This window comes from Lissotriton helveticus, chromosome 4_1, assembly GCF_964261635.1.
Source record: "Lissotriton helveticus chromosome 4_1, aLisHel1.1, whole genome shotgun sequence".
Taxonomy (NCBI): domain Eukaryota; kingdom Metazoa; phylum Chordata; class Amphibia; order Caudata; family Salamandridae; genus Lissotriton; species Lissotriton helveticus.
This window is the reverse complement of record NC_136063.1, coordinates 1,834,437,892-1,834,464,110: the sequence shown is the minus strand read 5'-3', so window position 1 is coordinate 1,834,464,110 and position 26,219 is coordinate 1,834,437,892. Positions and strand designations below refer to the sequence as shown.

The window sequence follows — 26,219 nt, the reverse complement described above, 5'->3', positions numbered from 1 at the left end:
TTACTCTCAAACCTTGAACAGCTAGGAAGGGTGCCGTTGTCTGATCATCGTGATGGCAGGTTCAACACATTATTATAGCCTTATAGCCCGCCGTAGAGGGCTATACCGGCTATTAAAGGCCCTCTCCAGCGTTAAAGGCCCCGAGCCGAAGGCGAGGGCCTTTAACAAGGGAGAGGGACTTTAATAGCCGGTATAGCCCGACTACGAAGGGCTATAAGGCTATTAGAACATTCTGCCACTAGAGGGCAGAATGTTCTAACAAAAAAGAACAAAGCCTTATGGGAGCGTGAGGGGATTGGAATCCCCTCAGGGTCCTTAAAGCCTTTGTTCACAGCCAGAGCTGTGAACAAAGAAACATTGGAATGTTGGAGCTCCAGGCTTATACCAGCCATTATAAGCCTGGAGCACTCCATTGTTTTCAATGGAGCTCCCAACATTCCAATGTTCTAATGAGGTTTAATAGACTTTGAAGAAGGAACTCAGGATACTAACATGTCAACAACCTTTGCCAAATTATAACTAGTTTCGCCTCCTCAATGGCAACGTTCAGCGTTCATCATTAACTGATTTCTCATATGTATATATATATATATATATATACTGGTCTAATGGGAAGTGGGTGTATCAAATGTAAGCTCTGCTTTAAAGAACAGGCAAAAAGTATAAGTAAGTGCCTTTGACTCGATGTTGTCATTATAAGGAGCTAGAATCGCAATGTTGGCATTTTTAATGGTTAGACCCAGGTTTAATTTGATTTAAGGCAACATTAAAGTCGAAGTTCGCTGCAAGGTGATTGGCACAAAACATGGCGCAAGAAGGTATGGCCTAGCCTTCACAATTTTCCATCTTTATTCAATGAAATAATAGTATTAAGGAAGGAAATTTGAACTTCAAATAATGTGAGCCCTTCCTTGCAAGTGTAGAGTGGAATCAGTTTTGAGGGCTGTATATTTGTAAATGTTCCCTCTTCTATACGTCTAGTACCAGGTTAGGCTCTCATTACGAGTAGGGGAGTACTGGCAGCACCCTGACAGTTTAGTGCCACAGAGTGGGGGGCCCAGTTTTACTGGTAGGAATTCCACAAGTTATTCCCTGTTCCATTGGGATTAACGCTCTCTAAACCCATGGTAAATGTGAGTGAGGGATTGATGGGGCTGGGGGAAGGTGGTGTTAAAAGTTAGGCTGAAAACCGTCAACATTATCGGCGCCCTCTTGCTCTCCTTAAACCTTTTGTGCGCGTAAAACAGCCGCCATTTTGGACACCATGGCTTCCCCGCTCTCGCCGAGAGCCAGCGCGTCTCTCTCTCTCTCTCCTAACTTCGCTGGCAACCCCCCCCCCCCTGCTTGCACCTGCCTTGAGTCATAAACCCCTCTTCGGCACTGCTCTGCCCCAGGCTCTCATCCTGTTCCCAGCGCGACATCTCCCTGCTTCCCCGTCATGACCTCCGGCCCTTTTGATGCAAACCCCTTTTCCCCGTGTGCCCGTCTGTCTTCCCCGTTCCCAGGCCGACACCTAGCTCTGCCGATACCATTCTCTTGCCCCTCCCCATACAATAGGAAGCTTCCCTCCTCAAAGGACCCCCGAGATGATCAAAGCCCCCCATCCCACGAGATCCGATCGAAACCCGCACCCTCCGTGAATCGGCGGAATACCCAGCTGCGCGATGATCATCACCTGTTGTGAACGGGGCGGGGACTTCCACTGTAGCCTTGCATGGGAACGGGCTGGGAAGGGGGGATTCTGAGGATGTCTTTCCGTACATCAAAGTATCAACGAGAATGTGTTACATGTAATAAAGAGATAAACTCGTGTATAAGAGGCCAGGCCTCCGGGATGCAGTTAGAGCACCTCAGAACGATACCTTCTGTCCGTTTTCGTTGTGTTCTCCTCCGGAGCAAAATAAAAACCTTGTTTCCTGCCTTCCAGTCTCCAGCGCCTGCCTCTTCAATAGTTTAACTTCTTTGTGGGTTCAAGAGGCGACATCGCCGGGCAATAATTAAGGATCTTATATTCTGGTTGGTAGTGCCCCCCCAGTTTGTACTTTTCCACAATTGGCGCCCAACGTGGGGCCCATCAGCGACCCATGGATCCAGTGGGAGAGGTCCTGACGACAAAGTGAACGACTGCAACGATCAGGAACGCGTCTGTCCGATAGACCCTCGTCTGACAGCCGATCATCCGAACTTCACTGGTTCCGAACAGACCTCTCTCGAGTGATCTACGGTCCTGACTGGGAACCATCAGGAGTGCCGCGAGGATAACGAAGAAGAGAGGACGATCGGGCGCTGGATTCGGAAGTCAGGAAACTGTCCATGCGGTCCGGGTAAGGTCGTGTTACCACGACAAATTGCGAAAAAAATTGCTTGATTGTTAAATACTAGTATTGCTCTTTTTGTTTAATTGGAGATTCACTGTCTACAAACGGAGAAACAACAGGCTCTCTCTTTGCAAGCAGTGGAGGATAGGTAGGGCAGACAACCGTGCTTATTTTTCTCCCCCACTCAATAGTCACCTGAAACTGAGCTGTTGTTCACAAACTATTGTTTCCTGGAGATTCCCTGTCTGCAAACAGGGAAGAGACCACCCTTTTTGCAGATAGTGAAAAAGGTAGGTAACGCAAATCTTTGCGGACCTACTCACTCTCCCCATTGCTATTTGTCGGTCTTTTGTTATCTTGATCCATGAGGGATTCACTGTCTGCAAACGGAGAAACAAAGGTCTCTCTCTTTGCAAGCAGTGGAGGATAGGTAGGGTAGCAGCCGTGCTTATTTTTTTCTCCCTCACCCTATAATTGCTTGAAACTGAACTGTTGTTCGCAAAATTATTGTTTCCTGGAGATTCCCTGTCTGCAAACAGGGAAGAGACCACCCTTTTTGCAGATAGTGAAAAAGGTAGGTAACGCAGATCTTTGCGGACCTACTCATTCTCCCCATTGTTATTTGTTGGTCTTTGGTTATTGTGATCCATGAGGTATTCACTGCCTGCAAACAACGTAGAATAGAAATATTCTGTCTAGTCTTTGCACCTAGTGATAAGATAGGCAGTGCTGACTTTTTAGTCCCTCGTTACGAGCCGTCATGTCTGTCTTCTCCCCATTGATTGGTAGCCTGTTTAGCCCGGACCGCTTATTAGAGATGGACCATCCAGCCCCACTGGAAGGCACCCCTAATAAGGACATGTTCATGAAGCATGGATTGACCGCTATTGCCTATAGTAAACTATGGCATAAATATACAAAACAAGGTCAAGAAAGTCAATGGCCCCTGATAGGATCCTTCGATGATGACAAAATAAAAACGCTAGAAACTGCCCTAGGTAAAAACAAGACAACACCTACTATGCTTGATAGCTTCGGCATGTGGCGAAAAGAAACTGAACAGCGTAAAAAGAAAACTGAGAGTAGGTTGGAAAAAGAGCTGCAAAAAGCAGCCCACCTAGCTGCTCAGAAGCTAAAAAAGGAGATAGAGGAAAGAGAGAAAGCTAAACAGAAACTAGAAAGGGAAACGCCAAGCCAGTGTCCGGTTAGAACCCCCTCCATGCTCTACCCTGATTTACCCTCGAAACGACAAGCCAATGAGGACCTTCTGTTAGGTCCCCCTATCATCTACATGCCCCCTCCATATGCCCCTTCTCGACCCTTGGCGCAGCACGCGCCACCCCCAGGTACAAGCGAAGGTACCGCCGCAGCGTCGGCCCCAATGGCCTCTGTGCCAGCCGAACCCCTGGTATTAAAACCCGCATCAACGGCAACGTTAGACGAGCATGAGACTCGAGGGGCCGGCCTTGCAAGAACAAACAGACTAGACAAAGATGAGCGAGCGGGGATCGACAAAATAGCAAGGACACTGGTAGAAAGGAAGGATGATGAAGAGTACATCACAGATATGTTCAGCTCGTATACAGGGAGTCACAGACGACATTTTACCGTACGACTGTGTTATCATGTCTTGAATGCATACGAGGACCGATATCGAGACAAAGGTCCCGAGAGCCTAAGGACTCTGTACCGGAAGGTCGATATCGGGGATGAGGGCGAGTGTGATGTGTCGGACCTCCTTACGCGTACGCTTGAGGTTTTCCGCCACCTCACTGAACGAAAGCCGGGAGCTAAATCCACGGCCCCCGTAGTGACCGAACCACCAACCGAGCAATCTAACACCATGATGCCGATACGTGAGGCTGCCCCTTACTGGGTTCCCCTTCGAGGTACAGGGACTCACGATGATGCAAACAACCAAGATGCGAAGGGAAGGGTAGTATACAACTGGGTCTACCAGCCATGGGACCGGCAAGAGATACTGACATTCCGGAAATCTCTACCCGACCTACGTAAAAACCCCACTGCCTTCTATACTGAATTGGGTACAGCCCTGGGTTCAACTATCATGACCCTGGCTGACATCGACTTGTTCTTCGGGTTATGTCTACCAGCTGATGTGTGGAAGCAAATCCGGAAAGTCGACCACCTTGAGCTGTTCGGACATACCTGGCCACAACTCGATGACTTGGATAAACAACGGGGACCAGGACAAAAGCCATTGAAATCCATTCTAGACCTCCCAGATAAAATTGTAGAGAAATTAAAAACCCTGATCCCAGAAAAGAAAGTGGACTGGTCGATAGTAACAGCCTGTCGCCAAAAACCCCAGGAGGATGTATCGGAATACTTCTCCCGGTTTGAAACGGTGTTCTCCGATTACAGCGGCCAGGACATGACCACTGCAACCGGACACCATCTGTTTGTCCAGAATTATGTTAAGGGCCTATCATTGGACATCTCCCAGAAACTACAGGCCAGCGAGAGTAGTTGGGCAGCCTCCAAACCTACAGCGATTCTTCAAATGGCCCAATATTATGAGCATCAGAAAAATGAAAACGATAGGGCGACAGAGAAAAAGAAGAAAGACTTAAAAGAGAGGGTGATGATTGCCAAACTGCAAGGGGTGACTACAGGACGAGACCAATACCGGGGAAACTACCAGACAAACGCCCCTAAGACTGCATTTCCCCAGGACCGCACTCTGACTCCCTACAGTGGACGCACAGACCTTAGAGATGACCAGTGCGCTTTCTGCAAAGGGACTGGCCATTGGAAATCCCAGTGCCCAGTTCTCCTGGAAATGATCAGGAACAGAGACCCCAGGGATGTAGCAAACGGACCGAGACCTAAGGGAACACAACGAGGGCCCCCAAATGACGCGACTAATGACAGATCAAGCAGACCGAATACGTTCGATCGACCCAGACAGAACCAATATCAACAATCTGACTATGACGACACTCACACCTTTGCATAGGACAGCCAAGGGCGAGGGAGGGATCCAGTCGAGCTCTATGTTGACCAGCAGGGCCCTTATGTCACTGCTAAGGTCCTGGGTACCAAGTCTCCATTTCTGGTAGACACTGGCGCAACACATAGTGCGTTATCTAAACGACTGATTCCAAGGGCACCCTTGTCTGGCTCACTCATAACATCGACAGGTTTCGATGGAACGCCCTCCACCAACCCTTTGTCTGCCCCGATTCTTTTTGACGTAGAAAACAACACCACCGACACCACGTTCTTGCTTTCCTCCAATAGCCCTGACGCCATTATGGGACTTGACTTACTGAAACACTTCCGAGCGACGATTAGGTGTTCTCAAGATGGAGTTCGAGTGTTTCTTTACGACAACCCCGTTCTGCTTAAACATTGTTCCCCCCGACACATGTTTTCCATCACCGACGTCGACGCGTCCCTGCTTGACACCCTACCTCCGTATCTGTGGGCCAAAGCGGATTCGGACGTAGGGCGTATGTTAATTGACCCAGTGCACATTACTGTCCGACCAGACGCAACACTCCCAAAACTCCCCCAATATCGGATATCGCCAGAAGGCGAGAAGGCATTGGTAATGATTATCCAGTCGCTGATAGACGCAGGAGTGGTAGAGGAAGTGGTTAGCAACGTTTGCAACAGCCCTATCTTGCCCATTATCAAGAAGCAGGGAGAGGGAGATGAGAAAGCATACCGTTTCATCATCGACCTCCGAGAGATCAACAAAGTGGTGGTACCCCAGTACCCTGTGGTCTCAGACATCACCACCATCCTGACCTTGATTCCGTCCACTGCCACCACCTTTTCCGTCATCGACCTCAAGAACGCTTTCTTCTCCATCCCCATCCACCCAGACAGCCGATATCTCTTCGGCTTTACCCTAAAATCCCGCTCATATAGGTTTTGCCGAGCCCCTCAAGGCTACACGGAGAGCCCTAGCATCTACAGCCAGGCCCTCAAAAGGCAACTAGACCAAGTCCGGTTACCCGACGGGGTGGTGTTGGTACAATATGTCGATGACATCCTTTTGGCAGCCGACACCACCCCTCTAGCGGTTACCGCCACCATTCAACTCTTGCACTTCCTTGCGGAAAATGGCCACAAGGTCTCCAAGAAGAAGTTGCAATTCTGCCTACCCCAAGTCACTTACCTAGGCCACCTTCTGTCCAAAGATGGAAGGAAACTCACCCCTGATCGAATCCAGACCATTCTAGACACCCCTGTCCCTAAAACCCAGAAGCAGGTTCGCTCCCTATTAGGCCTCACCTCCTTCTGCCGACAATGGTTGCCAAACTTCAGCCTCGTTGTAAAACCACTGCTCTCTCTCCTAAACAAAGACGTCCCTTTCCCACTCCCTTGGACTCCTGAGTGTCAAACCTCCTTCACAGAACTACGAGATGCCCTTTGCTCAGCCCCTGTCCTGGGTACCCCTGATTACAGAAAGCCCTTCTCCCTTTACACTCACGAAAGGGAGGGGTGCGCTTTATCTGTCCTGACCCAGGCCATCGGTCCTAAGCAACGACCGTGCGCTTACTTCTCTGCCACTCTTGACCCTGTCGCCAGAGCCTTGCCTGCCTGCCTTCGAGCTGTAGCTGCTGCTGCAGTCTCTATCCGACAGAGTGAGGGGATTGTACTCTCGAATTCCCTCACGGTACTGGTACCCCATGCAGTCGACACCCTCCTGAACCAAACCAAGACGCAACATCTGACGAGTGCACGACTGACTGGATACGAACTAACCTTGCTTGCCCCCCATATCACCCTGAAAAGATGCACCACACTGAACCCAGCAACTCTGTTACCCCTGCCAGAGAACGACCCCAATGTGCACCCCGTACATGACTGCGTGACTCTTACGGACGAACAGACCAGGAGTAGGGTCGATCTCAGAGACACAGCTTTCCCTGACCCCGACGGGGAGTTGTGGGTGGACGGTTCTTGCATCAAACTCTCCGATGGTACCACTTCCGCTGCCTATGCAGTCACCACGGCTCGAACTGTAGTAGAAACAGCCCGCATCACCCAGCGATCTGCCCAGGCAGCGGAACTGATTGCTTTGACGAGAGCCTGCATCCTGGCAACAGGAACCACGGCGAACGTTTACACCGACAGCCAGTATGCCTTCGGGGTGGTTCACCATTTTGGGCTCCTCTGGAGGGAGAGAGGATACTTGACCTCACACGGCACACCCATTCTGCACGGGGATTTAGTCTCCGCCTTAATCGAAGCTGTCCTCCTCCCCGACAAACTTGCCGTTATCAAATGCCAGGCACACAAGAAGGTGACAGACATTATTGGACAGGGAAATGCACTAGCCGACATCACCGCCCGAACGACAGCAGAAAATAGAACGACAACACGTATGTACGTGACCAGGTCACAAGCAGAAAACTGGACTGACGCCAAGGACACAATTAGAGACATACAAATGGCTAGCACACAACACGAATTGACTGAATGGGCACGGGTGGGATTGAAAGACGATGAAGGCTGCTGGCGGACAAAAGACACGAACAGATGGTTGCTACCTGATTCATACTTGATTCCCATATTAACCATGGCACACTCCCCAGCCCACATAGGATCAGCCCCCATGATCGAACTTGTCTCCAGGGTTTGGCACAATGACAAGATCCCAGATTCCGCCAAACGCCTGGTCCAACAATGCTTAATATGCCTGCAACACAACCCCGGGAAGGGAACTGTAGTACCCCGGGGGGGATTTGGGGTCCCAAACCACCCATTTGAAGTCCTGCAGATGGACTACATCCAGCTAGACAGATGCCAAGGCCTGAAATATGTACTTGTCGTGGTATGCGCATTTAGCAAATGGGTGGAAGCATATCCAACCCGCGACAACACCGCTATGGCCACTGCAAAGGTCCTGTTAAAGGAGTTTTTCCCCCGTTATGGCCTCTGTCGTGTTTTATGGAGTGATAATGGCCCCCACTTCGTAGCCAACGTTATCCAGCTCATCCTAAATGGGCTGGGTATAAGACAGAAATTCCACGCAGTCTTCCACCCTCAATCTGCTGGGCTTGTCGAACGACACAACGCCACACTAAAGCTTAAACTGGCCAAAATAGTGGCTACGACGGGCCTGAAATGGCCAGACGCCCTCCCATTGGCATTGCTATCGATGCGCTCTACCCCCACCCGACATCACTTAACCCCTTATGAAGTTGTCTTCGGTCGACCCATGAGCGTCTGGTCTGCCCCGAAACCAACGTCCATTCATGACGTTCCGGATGTCCTAATGTCTGATTATCTGTACAAATTGACTGAAACTTTGTCTGTCCTTCATCAGCAGGTGCGGCAGGCCATCCCCGATGCTTCCAGGGGTCCGGGTCACGCCATCCAGCCGGGGGACTTCGTGCTGATCCGAAACTTTCAGCGATCAAAGAGTTTGGAACCCCGGTGGACGGGCCCCTGGCAAGTGCTGATCACCACTCGGACCGCACTTCGAGTGGAGGGGAAGAAACACTGGCTGCACGCTCATCACTGCAAAAAGGTCTCTCCAGCCCTAGCCACGACAGACACCGTCAACACCCAAGAAGAGCTCCTGAACCGGGACCGACCATCGTTGAGCTGCTACCCTGATACAGAGACACTTGAACTTTCAAAACATCCTGACCCCACTGTGCCATCTCGAGAAGGGTATTTCCTGCGTCGAAAGGAGGGAGCTTCGGCTAAGTAGGCCACGGACTAAGCTTAAGAATCTCAGAACAGTGACCCAAACTACCAAGGGTTACCTGGAGAGAAGCTAAAACTGAGTCTGTGGTCCTGCCCACTACCGAGCACCTTGAAGACGAAGATGATGGAAGCGCCAGATAAGAAGATGATGGAAGCGCCAAACAAGAAGCCGACTGAGACAACAGGAAATACCCACTACAGAAATCCGAGAACAGACAGACTCCATAGCTCAAAGACAATTGCACTCTTCATCGTAATCCTCCTCTGTTTTCTCCTCATGACTACGCTCTGGATTATGGAAGAACACGCACCTGCTCACGAAACATTCCTAACCACTGCTCAGCCTACCACCACGAAGGAACATTATCTAATTTCGCTCTCTCCTCAACTAAGAGAGAGGCGAAAGGAGTTTTGGAACAACTCTTTCGTGCAGCTACTTCACCAGCACAATCTTGCCACCAACGCCACCAACTGCTGGATCTGTGGGTTGCTACCCCATGCCACTGGACATTCAATACCATTCATCCCTTCACCCTTCTCCGTCCACGGCTCCTGCCTTGCCTGGCTGATCCTCCTGCAAGAGAGCTATACGGAAAATGCCACCTCCAGCAGAGCTGCAGCACATTCTTCTCATGGGGCCGGGCGAAACAAGACAAAGACACACTTCTGCCCGCTGACCCCCAGCGACTCAATCCAAATGGACATTCCGGCCAAAGAACGAATCGAAATGCAGGTGTTCCACAATCCAACCAGACCCACCTTCTCCTATCTGCGGAAACGAACGGCTGCCACTCTGACTGTAGCCCTGACGGTCATCAACGTCACAGGCCACATGTGTGTAGAAGGACTTGGGACACAGCTGGTGGGTCACAGCGCTTGCCGCTTTACCAGAACTTTGGACTCCACGGATCCACCTTCCTTTGTGTCATCCCCAAACATGTATTTCATCTGTGGCACTAAGGCCTACACCTGGCTCCCCAAAGGCTGGGGGGGCACTTGCTACATCTCCTTCGTCCTTCCTCCAACTTATGTGGCCCCAGCGAATCACCACAGGCAAAAATGAGCAAAAGACGTTGAGCAAGCCGACTCAACAGGAGCACAGTTCCTCGATGCTATGAAAGGACTCGTCCCCCTCTGGGGCCCGATGGCAAACAGCCGTGCCATCCGACATTTGACTCAGGCAGTCGAGACAACCATGAACATCACAGCGGGCATCTTTGCCAACAACACTGCCGAGCTCCAAGCGGTCCGTTTGGTGGCTCTTCAGAACCGCCTCGTTCTAGATGTGGTTCTGGCGGACCGTGGAGGAGCATGCCGCATTATTGGGGCCAGCTGTTGTACATACATACCGGACAACTCACCCTCAGTGTACAAAGCCATCGAGCATCTTCACAGACTCTCCTCGGAAGTTCACCAAGAGCAAGAAGAATGGTCGCTTGGTGGTTGGTTCTGGGACACCATCAAAAGTTGGGGCTGGAGACTGCTCACCATTATCCTGATTCCCGTAGTTGTAATATGTGGCCTATGCTTAGGGATACAATGTTTGCCACCTATGTGTTCTTTATGTGCGAGTTGTATTTTTCCCAAAACTGTGGACATTGGAAGCGAACACATGAGGGCATTATATGATGCCGAAGTTAGGAATTTGATGAAAATTGACATTGAGTAAGCAAGTTGGCTAGATATGTTGAAAAGGGAGGACTGTTAAAAGTTAGGCTGAAAACCGTCAACATTATCGGCGCCCTCTTGCTCTCCTTAAACCTTTTGTGCGCGTAAAACAGCCGCCATTTTGGACACCATGGCTTCCCCGCTCTCGCCGAGAGCCAGCGCGTCTCTCTCTCTCTCTCCTAACTTCGCTGGCAACCCCCCCCCCCTGCTTGCACCTGCCTTGAGTCATAAACCCCTCTTCGGCACTGCTCTGCCCCAGGCTCTCATCCTGTTCCCAGCGCGACATCTCCCTGCTTCCCCGTCATGACCTCCGGCCCTTTTGATGCAAACCCCTTTTCCCCGTGTGCCCGTCTGTCTTCCCCGTTCCCAGGCCGACACCTAGCTCTGCCGATACCATTCTCTTGCCCCTCCCCATACAATAGGAAGCTTCCCTCCTCAAAGGACCCCCGAGATGATCAAAGCCCCCCATCCCACGAGATCCGATCGAAACCCGCACCCTCCGTGAATCGGCGGAATACCCAGCTGCGCGATGATCATCACCTGTTGTGAACGGGGCGGGGACTTCCACTGTAGCCTTGCATGGGAACGGGCTGGGAAGGGGGGATTCTGAGGATGTCTTTCCGTACATCAAAGTATCAACGAGAATGTGTTACATGTAATAAAGAGATAAACTCGTGTATAAGAGGCCAGGCCTCCGGGATGCAGTTAGAGCACCTCAGAACGATACCTTCTGTCCGTTTTCGTTGTGTTCTCCTCCGGAGCAAAATAAAAACCTTGTTTCCTGCCTTCCAGTCTCCAGCGCCTGCCTCTTCAATAGTTTAACTTCTTTGTGGGTTCAAGAGGCGACATCGCCGGGCAATAATTAAGGATCTTATATTCTGGTTGGTAGTGCCCCCCCAGTTTGTACTTTTCCACAGTGGAGGGGTGAGAAGCATGGAAGACAGAAATATAATTGATTGACAGATGCACAGAGTGTAATATGTCATTTATTGCCATTGATGAGTGTGGGGACGGACCATCACTCATGAGAGGTGACCCACAGCGGCTTGGATGCTGAGCCTCATTAAAAATACACGGTTAAAATAAGACAAGCATGAGAATCACCAGTTGAGGATTGCAATGCACAGAACGCAAACCATGTCTCACGCAATTCATTGTGCTCAATACACCACTTTGCCGATTGCACAACCAAGAGCAAGACGTGGTAGTGGCTTGAGCCTCAGCATGCATTCTGTGCGCTGCATACCATAACTGGGGGATTTCATGGATTCATTAGGTTTGAATTCCCTGCCATGGCTCTGAAGGCCCAATACACATTTTGTCCAGGCAGTGTACTAATAAAGATATATTCACACATTTAGAACTACAGTGAAAGGTCAAATGTGAGTTTATTGCCACAGTACGGTGAAACTGACATTAGAAAAATGTGGTTTACTGCCTCACAGATTGCACAGTGATTGACCAGTGGAGAACAAATGTTTTTTTTTTTACTTTTCATTGGGAAACAGCTCTCCTAATAGTCACAAGGTTTCTTCAATGTGATTTTACCATATTACATAAATGCAAAACCTTGCATCCTGGATTAGGTTATATGCATTTTATTAAAACAAGGATGCACATAAAGATTAGGAGATTAGTACCGAAGCAGATTCTGATCAATCAACCCCCCTATCTTTTTTGTTTTTAGACCACTGTTGTCAGTCTCCCTATTGGAGCCTCACCAATTATAAGTTTCTGTTAAAGTTGATTTTTGCTGCAACTGCCGGGTCCTCTTAAAATAAAGCGGATTGATGTCTACAGCTTGGCACATATATTGATATATGTAGAGGCAAAGAGACGGACTACCTGCCTAACTCAGCCTGGCATCGGCACGCAGCTAGCAGCGTGGCAGATGAGACCCAGTGTTACTGGTCTGCTAAGGCTTTATAATACAAGTGGATATCCAATATGAAATTCCCCTTTTTTCTTGTAAAATCTGTAGTGTTTAATCTGTTTAAAACCTATGGTAAAGGGTGGACAAAACTTTACTTTTGAGTGGCATAAGGTAAGAAAGTCATTGGTGTATCTTGTCCTCTAATTATCTGGGTCACAATGTATATCCAGGGTCATTTTTACTCTGTATAAGTTAATTTATGTACTTAGGCTTATTTCCCCAAGCCAGCCTTATTAGAATTCATGCCTTGAACTGCTCTTTTAAACCAGATAATTACTCTATTGATTAGTTGCCCCCCCTGCAAAAATAGATATATCATGGAAGATATACCTTCTACTGGAAGAAAAAGTGGTACAATGTTTACAAGGTGATTAGCTCTATCTTTCTGACAACTACTGGTGTTATATTGCCACTGAGACACAAGAAAGTCAAGCAGCCCTCTAACTCCAGGCACCACAGAGGTGTTTCTTTAAATGCTCTGAGGGAAGAAACCAGATATGAGTGTGGGGAGCCTGACTCGGAGAAGAGGTGTGCAGCAAAGTTCTTTCAAGCAAACATCTGTGTTCTTCCAGGAATATTGTGCATTTAGGTTTGACTGCAAGGGTCTGCTTTCCATCAGTCAAGGGTTGAGAGGGGGTGTGCCAGCTCTGAATCGCATAGGAATCTCCATTTCTCTAGCTATGCACCACCGTTTTTAAACCCTGTAAAGGATGAACAGTAGAGGAGAAGAGAAGCAACAGGACAAAAAGGATGGCCCACACAATGGATGAATCCCTCTACAGAGGGTGAGGGCCAAGTTGAACTTGTGCTTTTGGGACTTTTATTGAACTCTGTCTCTTGAGAAAGTGGCAGTAGCTCTTGTCTCCCTCTTGGGGACATTAAACATTGACACTGAAGGAATGGGGTCCTATTGTACTGCAATGGACTTGTTGTGGTTGTGAGTACCATAGGAGAGAGAACCACAATCTCCTGCTGGACATGGGGTCACTCTGCAAGCTTCTACAAAGCCTGGTATCTTGAGGAGTGCAGGCAGGGAGAGTGGTCTCAAAGCCATCTTAAGGATTTTGGGGGCCCTGGTCCAAACATATTTTGAGGGCCCTTGTTCTGACCAGCTTTGAATGTATTATATAATTTGGGCCTTTCAATGCCCTCTTTGGCCAGGGAGATATGTTCCCACACCACTGCAGAAAAATACTACAGAAAGCCAGTATATTCTATTCAGTTAGTATGTTTTGCAGGGGTAGAGTGCATTACAAGTTTTTGTTACTTGGCTGCAATCATAATAGTATAATGTGCAATTAAAGGTCTGACTATGACTATGCAGAATGCAACTGTGTAAAGGAAACAGGGGACACCCCACATGGAACCAGGGTACTATCTATAACCAGAAACAGTGTTTCAGAATGCAGCACACAAAGAGGAACAAATGAGGAGAAATAAAGTTACATCTCCTTGTTTCGCCTTCACTGGACAGGCCTAGGCTTTTGATGCATTCCCAGGTTTTATAAGTCCTTGTAAATCTGGGAATGCATCAAAATCCATGGGTGTTGCATGTGAACACCCACCACAATGCCCATGGAATGCCTCCTTGATGCAGACTAAGGCGACGCAGTGACTTGCACTACTTTGCCTTGCTCCATATCTATGAGGCCATGAAAAGCCACGCAAAGTGCATCAAATTAATGACGCACCTGTGGCTCAATGGGCATGTAAAAAAGATCCCAACTTTGTTGTTCAACAACAGACTCGAGGTGAGTGATTGCTAAGATGATTTTTAGAGAAAAGTGATTAGGGACAGCCTTAGCATTAGCACTTGCTGAGTCCAGAGCTGATCACATGTTCAGCCAACTCCAAATTTATCTGAGTTATTATATGAACTTTATACATTAACTCAGAGAAATTGCAAATTCAATATGTTCTTTAGACAATTCCAAACACAAAAAAACAGGCACTCGGCTCTGTGCTGATCCAGCACAACTTATCATGATACATCCACTAGACTTTACTGCCAGAACTTCCTCAGCGAATATGTCAAGGATGTGTAGCATTTGTTTTATCCATTTTTCTTCTTGTCTTTTTCTCCTCTTTCTTCCAACAACTGACTCTGAGAACTCGCTCTTGAGATATCTGAGTGATGACAAGATCCTGGTGATTCAGGAAGAACCAGTGACGCAGAAAGACAATAAGCGAGACACGGGTCGAAAGTCAAGGAAAAAGGGCAAAAACCCAGGAAGCCCCAACTTCCCCATAAGCCCATCCCTGCTGACGTCCAATGTGCGGCTGGATCCTGGGCAACAAGACGTCTTAAATTTTTCTCTCGCTGAGAGCAACACGGTCCCACTATACCATGTAAGTTCAAAAAAAATAAGTTGTGTGCTTTTAAAATGCTTAAGAAAGTGTCTCATTACACTTCTTGGAATGAGGTTGAAAATTGCAGAAGTGTATTTTCCCCTCAAAATCCTGATAGTACACCAGTTGTTTTTCTTGCACACATATACCATGCAGCTAATCTATTGACGTTCTTTTTGGGTGAATCTAATTAAAATCCAAGTTGTTGCTACTGTTCTGATGATGTTTTTCTATGTAAGAAAAAGACATGAGATCAGTTCTAAATGTTCATGTAAAATGCTCGTAGGCTGTTTTTAGTAACAGTATTATGAATGCCTACAATACTTTTTACAGTCATGTTTAAATGGAATTAAGGTTACCTGAACCCAGGACCTATGCAGTTCACAAATCTGAAAAAAGGGAAAAATCGTTTATAAATGAGGCTAGTGTGACATACCTTTGAAACCAAGACCAGCATTCAGAATGTAAGAACCCATAGTGCTCCCTGTACTTTCATAAAGGTTGCTAATCTGTCACGGAAATAATGTGATGCTATGATGGTAGGCCTTTATTCACACCAGATGTTTCAGGAATCAATTTTATGACGACCCTTGTCTACTGAATCCCTTTAGAACCTCTTTAGTTACTTGATGGCATTGTGGTAAAATCTATATTATTTCCTGATAGAGATATTGAATTATGTATTACCAGGTCACCTCTTTGCCCTCGCTTAAATTGTCCTAATGTCCTAATTACTGATATTGAAGAACCAGCCCTTCTTTTTTGTTTATCTTTCTTACCCCGCTGTCTTCCAATAATGAATAGATGTGTGTTTCATGTCAGAGATTCATTATTACAGCCTATTCCTGTGTAGACGACTGATAGCATGCATACACCTGGTTTCTGTTCTTAATAGTTTCTTGTGTGCTCAATATATGTTTGAGATAGGCACACAGTGTTAGCGGAATATCTTTTGCCTAAAAAATGATACAACTGCTCTGAATACAGATTCCCCTTTTGTTTTATTTAATGTGTTAGTCTGCTAAGCACCTCACATTGTTCTGATTTGCTTGATCTTGTGTAATAATGTACTTAATACACATCATGGAAAAAAGGTCTTCAGAGGGAAAGTTTAATAAGAGCAGAACTTGACACTAGGTTCTACTGTTATCTTGGCAGAGTCTTGGCATTGGCATTGAGCAAGGTGGGGCTCAGGGAAGATTCCTGAGGAACCCCACACTTAATCACAATCGATGGAATTTTCTTAGAGCTGAAAACTGGTCTTCTGAAACGAGCAAGATAACCACTTCCATGCCACATGGCACCCTAGAGTTATTTAACCTTGCAAGCAAATTCGTATCGGATACGGTTTTATTAGCAGCGCTAAGGTCTAACAAGTTCCATCTTGATCTAGTGTTAGTTTGAGGTCCTGAGCCACCGACAGGAGTGCAGACTCATATTCTAATACCCGGGTGGACTCCTGTCTGGGAGGGTAAAGAAGACTGTTCTGCTTCAGAAATTCAGACAATTGCTTATTAATGTGTTTCTCTAAGACCTTTCCAGTAAAGGGCAGAAGTGATGTAGGTCTGTAATTTTCCAGTTGCCAGAGATCTAAAGAAGGTTTTTTCTAACAAAGGTTTAAAATGTGCATGTATCCAAGCCTTAGCAACCACTACACTGAGAAGGAAATAATTCAATCAATGGAGTTAGAAGGAAGCAGTGATCCTAATGGAAAAATCCACTAGAGATCAGAGATTATAAATCCTGCTTAAAGTCAGGGCGTGGTGGGGATCCAATAATAATATCCAGAGGTAAGGTAATCAGTTAACTTCCACCAGCCGGTTGGAGTCTTATGATGTCAAGTATACTTGGTAAATAATGCCACCAAAAGAGGTTGGATACTTTAGAGCTTGCTCTTTGTCTGCCGTCTGATTGGAAATTCTTTGAGCCACTGCTTTCATTTAAGACTCCAACCTGCTGGTGGAGGTCTTCAATGATCTAAGCATTTTTCTTTGCAATGAGAATCCTATCGGATGGTGAATGTTAATTGAATTGATCGATTACCTTACCTCTCGATACCATTATTGGATCCCCACCACATCCTGACTTTCAGCAGGATATATGCTCCCCGAAACACTCTCTTCTTTTCTTTCCATAGAGGATTATCTGCCAGTATTGATCACAGGGTTGAATCAGGTTCTTCCCTAGACCCTTGATCCCCCCACCATATATTTAATCAGGCTGCTGCGTTTATCTGTCCAGAACCAAGGAATATCATATCTTGAATTATCTGTTCATGTGGCTGTCTACCCCGCCTTTTTACAGAACTGAAGAAGACCCGCTGTGACTCATATCACTCTGCACTATTTCCATGGTCGAAACTTCGAGGTTAATGTCCTACATGTCCATACGGTCTCCTTGACCCTAACTCAAAATCATCATTGGGTCTTGTATTCATGTTAAAAATCAAGGGACAGTAAAGACATTTTGAATCAAATGTATTTATGTGACTTATGTATGTCATGTATATAGTGCACCACTGACTTCACTTGTCACCATATGTCAATCATTTTCACAATAGTCACTCTTGTATCGCCAATGTACAATTTAATTGTGTCTGTGACATTTTCAATTGCCTTGGAAATAACAAAATAGTAAATAAAACTCTGTTTTTGGCAAATCTTCCTATCCTGGTGTGTTCCTATCATGAGGTTTCATTTCCTTTAAAAACAATTGTTTTGCATTTTTTCAAAGATTGTTTTGCATTTGTTGAGAACAAATTGTGATACATCATTGCCTTTGTATTGAATACACAGATCACAGCAATTGTATAACCCAACAGAACCAGTTGCTTTCTATATCATAAATACCCAGGTTCTGAGGGACACAGGGTCACCCCATTAACTCTAATGGGCCACTTTCTTGTCATGCCTTTACATTTCTTTTAGGCTCCTGAAGCTGGAAGTCAAACTATGAGGCCTGCCTTTTGACCACGAAACCCAGCCGATTGCAAAGCGGGAAGGTTTTATCTAACATGAAAGTTATCCAATCTTTGAATATAAGATCTGCTGCCACTATATTATCTGCACATCCCTGCTTTGTGAGATTTAGTAGACAATCAAAGTCTACAGCATTTCAATTTAGACCACCCTACCCATGCCTGGCATGTTAAGTGGTGGCTAGGTTATTAAGGAAAGATATCAGAATCTGGATTACAAAGTGGCCTGAGTATATCATGGAGAAAGACGTATTAACTGTTATCTCAAGTTCACTAGAGAACACAGATGGTAGAAGATGGCCTGTCTGATGCTAGGAATTGTTCACCAATTCTGTCAGTTGAATTACGGCTAAATCATGTAGTAAGTTAGTAGCTTGTGAGCACAGTATAGGTGGATATTCAAATTACGTAGAAGAGTAAAATTGGAAAATGTAAGGGCATGAGTGGTTATTACTACCACTTAAGCTGAAGTGAACTCTGTCAGGGTCCCATGAGGGCAGTAATTGAGTGTCCCTGGAAATGCAAACATGGGAGTAAACTGGGGATAAATGAGAGAGCCTAAACATACAAACATGTCAGAACACCTAAGAGGGATAATTATGCTTCCACAGTCAGGTACAGAGTTTAGAAATTACACAACCTTATGCATATTTGCATGCTACGGCACTCCCGCCTTACTTTCTGCCTAATTAATTGTGCCTAGTAATGTAATAGCAAGAAGGAAGAGCCAAAGTAACACCCGGCATTGAGCTCTCATGGAGCCTTGTCTCAGTTAGCAACATTACATATGGTTGTTCCGTGTTGAACTTGGCCCTTTTTGGCTAAAGTTCCTTAAACTTTTTGCCTTCCTCCTAGATCTTTTTCTGACATTATGTTGCCGACTTAGATGCTTTGGGCACTTTGCCACTGCTGATCAGTGTCAAAGTGCAAGTGCTCCATTTATAAAGTGTTATGGTAATTGGTTGTCCATAGCTGGTATGTTTGTCTTACTAGTAAAGGACACTATGTGTGCCAGGGCTGGTAATGCAAATGCTACTAGTAGACCTGCAGCACTAATTGTGCCACTCACACAAGTAGCCCTAAAAAGAAATCTCAGACCTGCTACTGCAGTGCCTGCGCGCGGTTTGTTAACTGCCTTGTTGTCCTGACAAGTGCACCCACTTGCCAGGCCGTACCCTTCCCTTTTTCTGCACATCAGACACCTCTATAGTAGGCCCAAGGTAGCCCCTTGGGCAGGGTGCAATGTATGTGAAAGGTAGGACATGTACTGAGGTGTGTACCATGTCCTGACAGTGAAATACTGCCAAATTCGTTTTTCACTGTTGCAAGGCCATCTTGCCCATAGGACAGACTGGGGAATGCTGTGTCACGTGTTTCCAGCATATCTTCCCATAGGCATAAGATGGAGAGATGGAGTTTAGTGTGCCTGAACTCAGAATTTAATAACACATCTTTTTATGGAGATGGTTTTTGACTTGTGTGTTTAGAAATCACGGTTTTAGAAGTGGCTGGTGTCCTGTCCTAACCATCCTGCATGCCTCTGCCTTGTTGTGCATTGACTGGGTTTGGATGTGACAGGGTCTGGGGAGTGTCCTGACCGCAGGGAGGAGGAGGTGGGACAGCAACACGCTGGCCTGCATTTGATGCAGTGGAATTGCCATTTTTCTTTCCTAACCATATGGTACCTGGAGCATGATCCTGGGTCTTATGAACAGGTATAGCTGGCAGTTAGTCTGTGTATTACTCCCAGACAGTGAGACATTGGGAAGATAGGTGTTGGCAGAATGGGATACTCAGAGTTCACGGGAGGGAGGAGCTGTCACCTACCACACTTTCACATCACAAAGTTCCTGTCTGAACACTCTCCCAAAGGGTTTGTAACTAGTCTTCTGTGAGCCCAGATAAGCTTGAGCTAGGGCTTTGAAATCAGCACCTAAATTCTGCCATCTGTGAGTCCTGCCTTCCCAAGTGGTAGCACCCTAGTCCTGGACCCTTGGAAGTGGACCTGAAGGTGCTCTGCAACCCATCTGTGGGTTCAGCAAAACCAATGCATCTCTTCCGTGGGGCATCAGCTGCAGAACTGACTCAGTTCCTCTGCTGCTTGAATCCTTACCCTCGGAATCAGCGCATATACTCTGCTGAGCAAACTTCCCTGATGCAAGGACTTTGCATTGCCCAATACAGCTCACTGGAATGGCTGCTGCCCGATGCATCTCCACGCAAGGACATTCCCTCCCCAATGCAGTCTCAGATCTGCCACTGCACAATGCATCTCAATGCAAGGATATTGCCATGCCCAATTAAGCCCATCAGACACTGTTGCATGATGCAACACTATGCATGGAACTCGCCTCGCCAAACGCAGTCCTGGAAACAACCACTGCATGAAGCATCCTTCACCTGGGACTACTAATCTCTTCACAATCAGGATTAACTACTGTGTTTAGCAGGGCTAAGTGGTTCGCAGTATCTGGCCCATGCTCCATTGCCTGAGCTTGTGACTTTTTCCTCATCCGGCCTGACCAGATACCCACAATTGGGGCTTTGTGCTTTTTGGTGCTATTTTCAATGTAATCGTTAAACTTGCATATCTCTGGTAATACAGATGGATTTTTCCTGTTTTGATCTAGATTTATTCATTAACATGTACTCTATTTTTCTAAAATGTTGTGGGAATTTTGTTGTGTGGTGTGCTGCATAAATATATTACACATTGCCTCTAAGTTAAAGAAACAATTGTTGGACTGAATGCTGGACAATGCAAACATTCACCCCCAGTCACAAGGATCTGGGTTTAATCCATCATTCTTTTGCTCACCACACCACCCAGTTTGGACTCAGCCATATGCAAATCAGTCTTGATCCTGTTCTTTGTGGGAACAGTCCAGCCCGAGCTGCCAAGCCAGGTCCTCCCTGGACCGGAAACAAGCATCCTGGTACCGGTTTCAGGGCATCACCCTTCATCATCCAAGCTAGCTTGAATCCAGTGGTGTAGTGCCCACTTAGGGAGACATATGCAAAATAAACAATTGATGGACGGAATGCTGGTAAATGCAAACATTCACCCCCCCCCCCCCGTTACAAGGATCTGAGTTAAATCCATCATTCTTTTGCTCAGCACACCACCCCAGTTTGGTTAAGCCTGACCGTGCTGTGCCAAGCTAACAGAGGGTTGAGCACAGGTTAATTTGGGGTTTGCATGTGACTTCACATTGAAAAGAGCTGGGGTTGCTGCTTGAGTAGGATTTTACCCCTTCAAACAGTAACCCAATTTCTTACATTAGGTATCTACAGTTTATCAAAAATCGGTGCCGAGTTGGATTCCCTGCACAACAGCTTGATGGATCAAACAACACTGAAGACCAGACACAAGTTTTACAAGCAAGTGGTAATATTTTAGGGGTTTTAAAATGGTGGCACTCTGTTTCCACACTTGCCCTATGCTGTAGGAGTTCGGTGACAGAATAACATCGTTGTTGAGAAAAACCAGGGTTCCTGGCCTGTGGCGGTATCTGGGAGCAGACGGGCACAGATGAGCTTGCCTTTGGCATGACAGTGGCATGGCCTTTATTAAATAGTGTGGGAGGAACAATTAGCTAGAGCACAAACAAAAATGATATCTCTGCATATCCCAGTAAGATGGCAACAAAGATTTCTCTCCGCAATTAAAGTGTGGACCGGGGAGCAACTGAAAAAACCAAAAGCACTGACTGCAGAACAGAACAAACATGCAGAATGCAGGTAGAAGTGAGAAGTGCAATTTAAAAGCAATGCCAAAGCTAAATGCAAATACCATCGTTCACAAATGTGCATTCACATCACACAGCACCTACATTACACTGGCACAGAATACCTCAACAATTGCATCACTTTCACAAGCCTTTCAGACACCTCCGCTCATCCAGACTCCTACTTGCACGCATCCTACACATAGGGAAAAACAGATCCGGCGGTCAAGCTTCCCCCTCAAAGCTCTGAAAGCATGGAATGACCTGACGCTACACATAAGAAACTGATGCCCTGACAGAGAATGTGTGCTTGAAAAGGGGTTAAACCCCCCACCCAAAAACCCAATTTCTTACATCTTTCTTTTAGTTCCTCTTGAAAAACGTACATTTTGTTGCATTACACTATGATTTGGATAACCTGCATGTTTAAAATATAAAAAACATAACTCCCTTAAAAAATGATCAAGGTCACAAGTTCCACAGATCTACAGGAGACTATTCAATGTGGAGGTGGAGGCATAGATCAATAGATCTCTTAAGAACCTCCTGTACCCCTATTGTCCCAGCAACTGATATACCATTAGTAGTGCCTATGATAGAACAAGTTGCATGTGGGAGTAGCAGCTGCTCCCATCTCTTTCTTAATCCAGCAACCCAAGGACAGTGGCTCCTTTGTCATATACAGACTAATGAGGAGCGAAACTACCTATTGAGGTGCATTAGCAAGGTGATATCCTCAATGCAGTCTTGTACTAAGTTGTAATAATATTGTAATCATATTCTTATACAGTGTTTCAATGTCAGGTTGATGGAAGGAGGACCATTTGTTGATGTTGTCTTCTAGCATAAGTAGTGGGGTTAATTTCTGGATGTGTTTAGCTCTTCATGAATTTTTTTAATTTTTTTATTGAGAAGTTTGCAATATTTTCATTCAGGAAACGTAAGGAGGGTATGTTCCTACTGGTTGAATTCAGGCATTGCTTATTTGTCTGAAAGAGAGATAGGATGCTAGGACCGTTATTCAATTCTTTGATCTTTTCTTTATGTAGTTGGCTTTGGTTGATAGAATGATGTCTTTGTGTTTTTTTCCTTTGTTCTTTTATGGTCATTAGTATTTTTTAGTCATAGATCTCCTCCATGCTTTCTGAAGCTTCATTGTAATTGTTTTGGTGATGTTAAGAGACTTTGTTCATGCCACATCCTGAGATCCACACCCTGAAATCTATTTCTAATGAATTTGTGGGTAATGAGGGCAAAAACATCCTGGATCCCTCTGGTTGTAAATTGAATACATCCGTGAGGAAGTTGTAGTATTTGTGGTGTCGGAATTTTTCTGGTGATGGCTCAGGATGTTTTGTGAGTAGTTGAATGAGTAGATCTTTTAGGTTTAAAGTATTTTATTCAGCACAACATGTGAGAACAAACACAGATCTCAATAAGCGACACAGCAGGGCGGAAAAGCCAGTTCTCAATAGCGCCATTAGCAGATGTCAATCCCACAGATCACGCCTGCACAGTAACATAAGTCGCGTGTTGTCTCAACATGGCATGACATTTCCCGTGCAACCCCCCTCCCAACAATCCCCCCCAACATCCAACTCCCAATACCCACCCCCACCCCGCGTCCAGTGCACAGTCCCTAACCAAGGTACACATCAGAGCAACATTCACAAGGAGGACGAGTCCAGCAAGGGGTCATTGGGCAGACTCTACAGGGTGTGGAAGCCGCAGGAGGCGGAGATACTTGGGACAGGTAAGTTCCCTAAATTCAGTAAGCAATAAGGAGTAAAACGGTTGCCAGAGCTCCCTGAACTGGTCCACTTCACCCGCCACCGTGAGAGACAATTTCTCCATACCCAACACATGCCACAACCTATGGAGCCAACCGGTGATAGATGGTATCGTAGCGGTGTGCCAGTGAATTAAAATGTTCTGGACTGCGGAGCCTAGAGCTATCGCTATCTGCCAGCCCCTGCGGGATCTGAGGGGGTACATCAAACCATTCGGGAGCCCTAACAGGGTATAAGCAGGAAAGCGCGGCAGTTCAATTTCGAAATGAGAGTCAATTTCATCCAATACTTCCTTCCAGTAAGGGTCCAGGAGCGGGCAATCCCATAGTATATGCGTGAGCGTACCCCGGTGCCCACACCCCCGCCAACAAGTGTCTTCCTTACTACGATCAAACTCATGAACCCGTGCAGGTGTATAATACCAATAGGTAGAGACCTTAGTCAGTGTATCAGTGAGCCCTACGTGGTATGCCGAATGCCTCGCTCTATAGGATATGTGTTCCCATTCCTTAGGGCTCAATGTCCTCCCCAACTCCCTTTCCCAACGCTCCCTCCCAGGGTGATAAAAGTGAGTCGCCGGCGGCTGCAGCAGCTTATATAAATCTGTAATCAGTTTGGAGTCCGAGGTCCGCGTCATGAGCCACTTTTCATAGGGAAGAAAAAGCCGATCGGCCGTCCCTCTCACTTGCGGCTGGAGGGCCCAATGGCGAGCTTGCATATAACGAAGTCGCTCCATCTCCGGGAGCGAGAACTCCTGACGGAGTTGTGTAAAGGGGATAACCCCTTCAGGGCCATATAAATGACATAAGGCTCTACACCCCGCCTGTTTCCATCGTGCGAACGCTCCCCTCTCCATCCCCGGAGTGAAGTCCGGGTTGTCTACCAGCGGGGTAAGTGGTGACGGAAACGTGGTGAGGCCATGCAAAACGTTGGTAGCATCCCACACCCGTAGGGGTACCCTCGTGACAAAAGAGGCATAGAGGTTCTTGGGCCGATGCGGGCGACGTGGGAAAGGGATCTCCTGCAGGGGTCTCCCTGCTACCGCCTGGTCCTGAAAGAGCCAGTGTTTATCGGACTCCCACCTACTCCATTCCACAAGATAACGTAACTGTGTAGCCTGAAAGTATTTGTGAAAATCGGGTATTCCTAAACCACCGGCTTCAGGGGCCAGCAGCGAAAGAGTTCTACGCATTCTAGGCTTCTTACCTTGCCAGACAAACCGAGAAACGTCTGCCTGCAGTTGCGAAATCCATCCCACCGGCGGTTGGAGCGGCAGGGCTCGAAAGAGGTACAATACCTGGGGCAAGACCGTCATTTTGATAGCAGCTATCCTGCCCAACCAGGAAAAAGTGCTACGATTCCACCGGCCTAGTTCCTCTCGAATCTTGGCACCCAGGGCCTGATAGTTGGCCGACACCATAGCCGGCAAAGTAGGAGCAATCTGGATCCCCAGATAAGGCACTGCTCCCGATGACCAGAGCATGGGAAACCTCCGTTGCAAACAGGTTCTAGTAGCCGGCTCGAGGGAGATATCTAACGCTACCGACTTCCCCATGTTCATCTTGAACCCCGAAACCGCGCCGAAGGAGGCCAGCTCCTCCATGCACGCCGGTAGAGCCATCCGGGGTCTATCAATGGACAGAATGACATCGTCAGCGTAGAGGCTCATAGCATGCGTAAAACCACCCATCTGGATTCCGGTCACCGCCGGGTTATCACGCATCCGTTGGGCAAACGGCTCCATGTAGAGAGCAAAAAGCAGGGGCGAAAGCGGGCAACCCTGCCTGGTGCCTCGTTCGATGCTGAAAGTCTCAGAAGCGAGCCCGTTGACGCGGACCACCGCCGATGGACGATTGTAACAGTTAAGAATCATGGAGCAGAATTTCCCACCTATACCTGCTTTCACGAGCACCTGCTCCAAGTAAGGCCAGTGGACCCGGTCAAATGCCTTCTCCGCGTCCACCGCCAGCATCATCCGTTCTCCCGGAATCCGGGAGGCCTTCTCGAGTAAATGGACAATTCGTTTTGTGTTGTCCACTGTCTGTCTCCCTGGGACAAAACCCGCCTGGTCAGGATCGATGAGACCGGGCAAGTGGGGAGCCAATCTAGCGGCTAGGATCCCCGTATACAATTTCAGATCAATATTCAGAAGAGAGATCGGTCTATATGACCCACAGTGTTTCGCGTCCTTACCAGGCTTAGGGATAACCGAGATAGTAGCCTGGAGCAGATCGGGCGGAATGGCTCCGGGTTCAGCAAAGGAGTTGAAGAGGTGCGTCAGAATGGGGGCCAACGTCGTGCAAAACGTTTTATAATAGAGCGCAGTGTAGCCATCCGGGCCCGGTGCCTTGCCATGCTTAAGCCTGGCAATAGCGGAAACCACCTCTTCTATCCGGATGTTTCTATCTAAATGATCCGCCTGCGAAGGCTCCAGAGAGGGCAGTGCGCCGAGTCCAAATAAGCGGCCATGGCCATCTCATCTGGGGGATCCCCTGTATAGAGATCCTTATAAAAGCCGCGAAAGACGGCTGCTATTTGAGAGTCCTCCGTCTCCAGCATCCCCGCCGGGCTAGAGATCTCCTTAACCAGCTGGTTCTGTCTCGCCACTCGGAGCCTATTAGCCAACAGTCTGCCACAACGGTCCCCTCCAGTGTAGAAGGTGTGACGCAACCGCAGTGCCGCGTACTCTGCCCGGTCAAGATCCAGGGCCGCCAGGAGCTTCCTTGCTTCCTTGAGCTGGCTCCAAATTCTAGGAGCCCCTGT

At 47.2% G+C, this 26,219-nt stretch overlaps 1 protein-coding gene across 1 annotated transcript in view; it reads left to right on the top strand.

The window, feature by feature from the left end:
• Positions 1-26,219, top strand: part of LOC144828230 (connector enhancer of kinase suppressor of ras 2-like) — a 2,060,726-nt gene that overhangs the window by 1,289,398 nt on the left and 745,109 nt on the right. Inside the window, exon 14 of the mRNA XM_078686315.1 lies at positions 14,722-14,961. Within this exon, the coding sequence (XP_078542441.1) occupies positions 14,722-14,961 (240 nt within the window). The remainder of the gene's footprint in view (positions 1-14,721; positions 14,962-26,219) is intronic.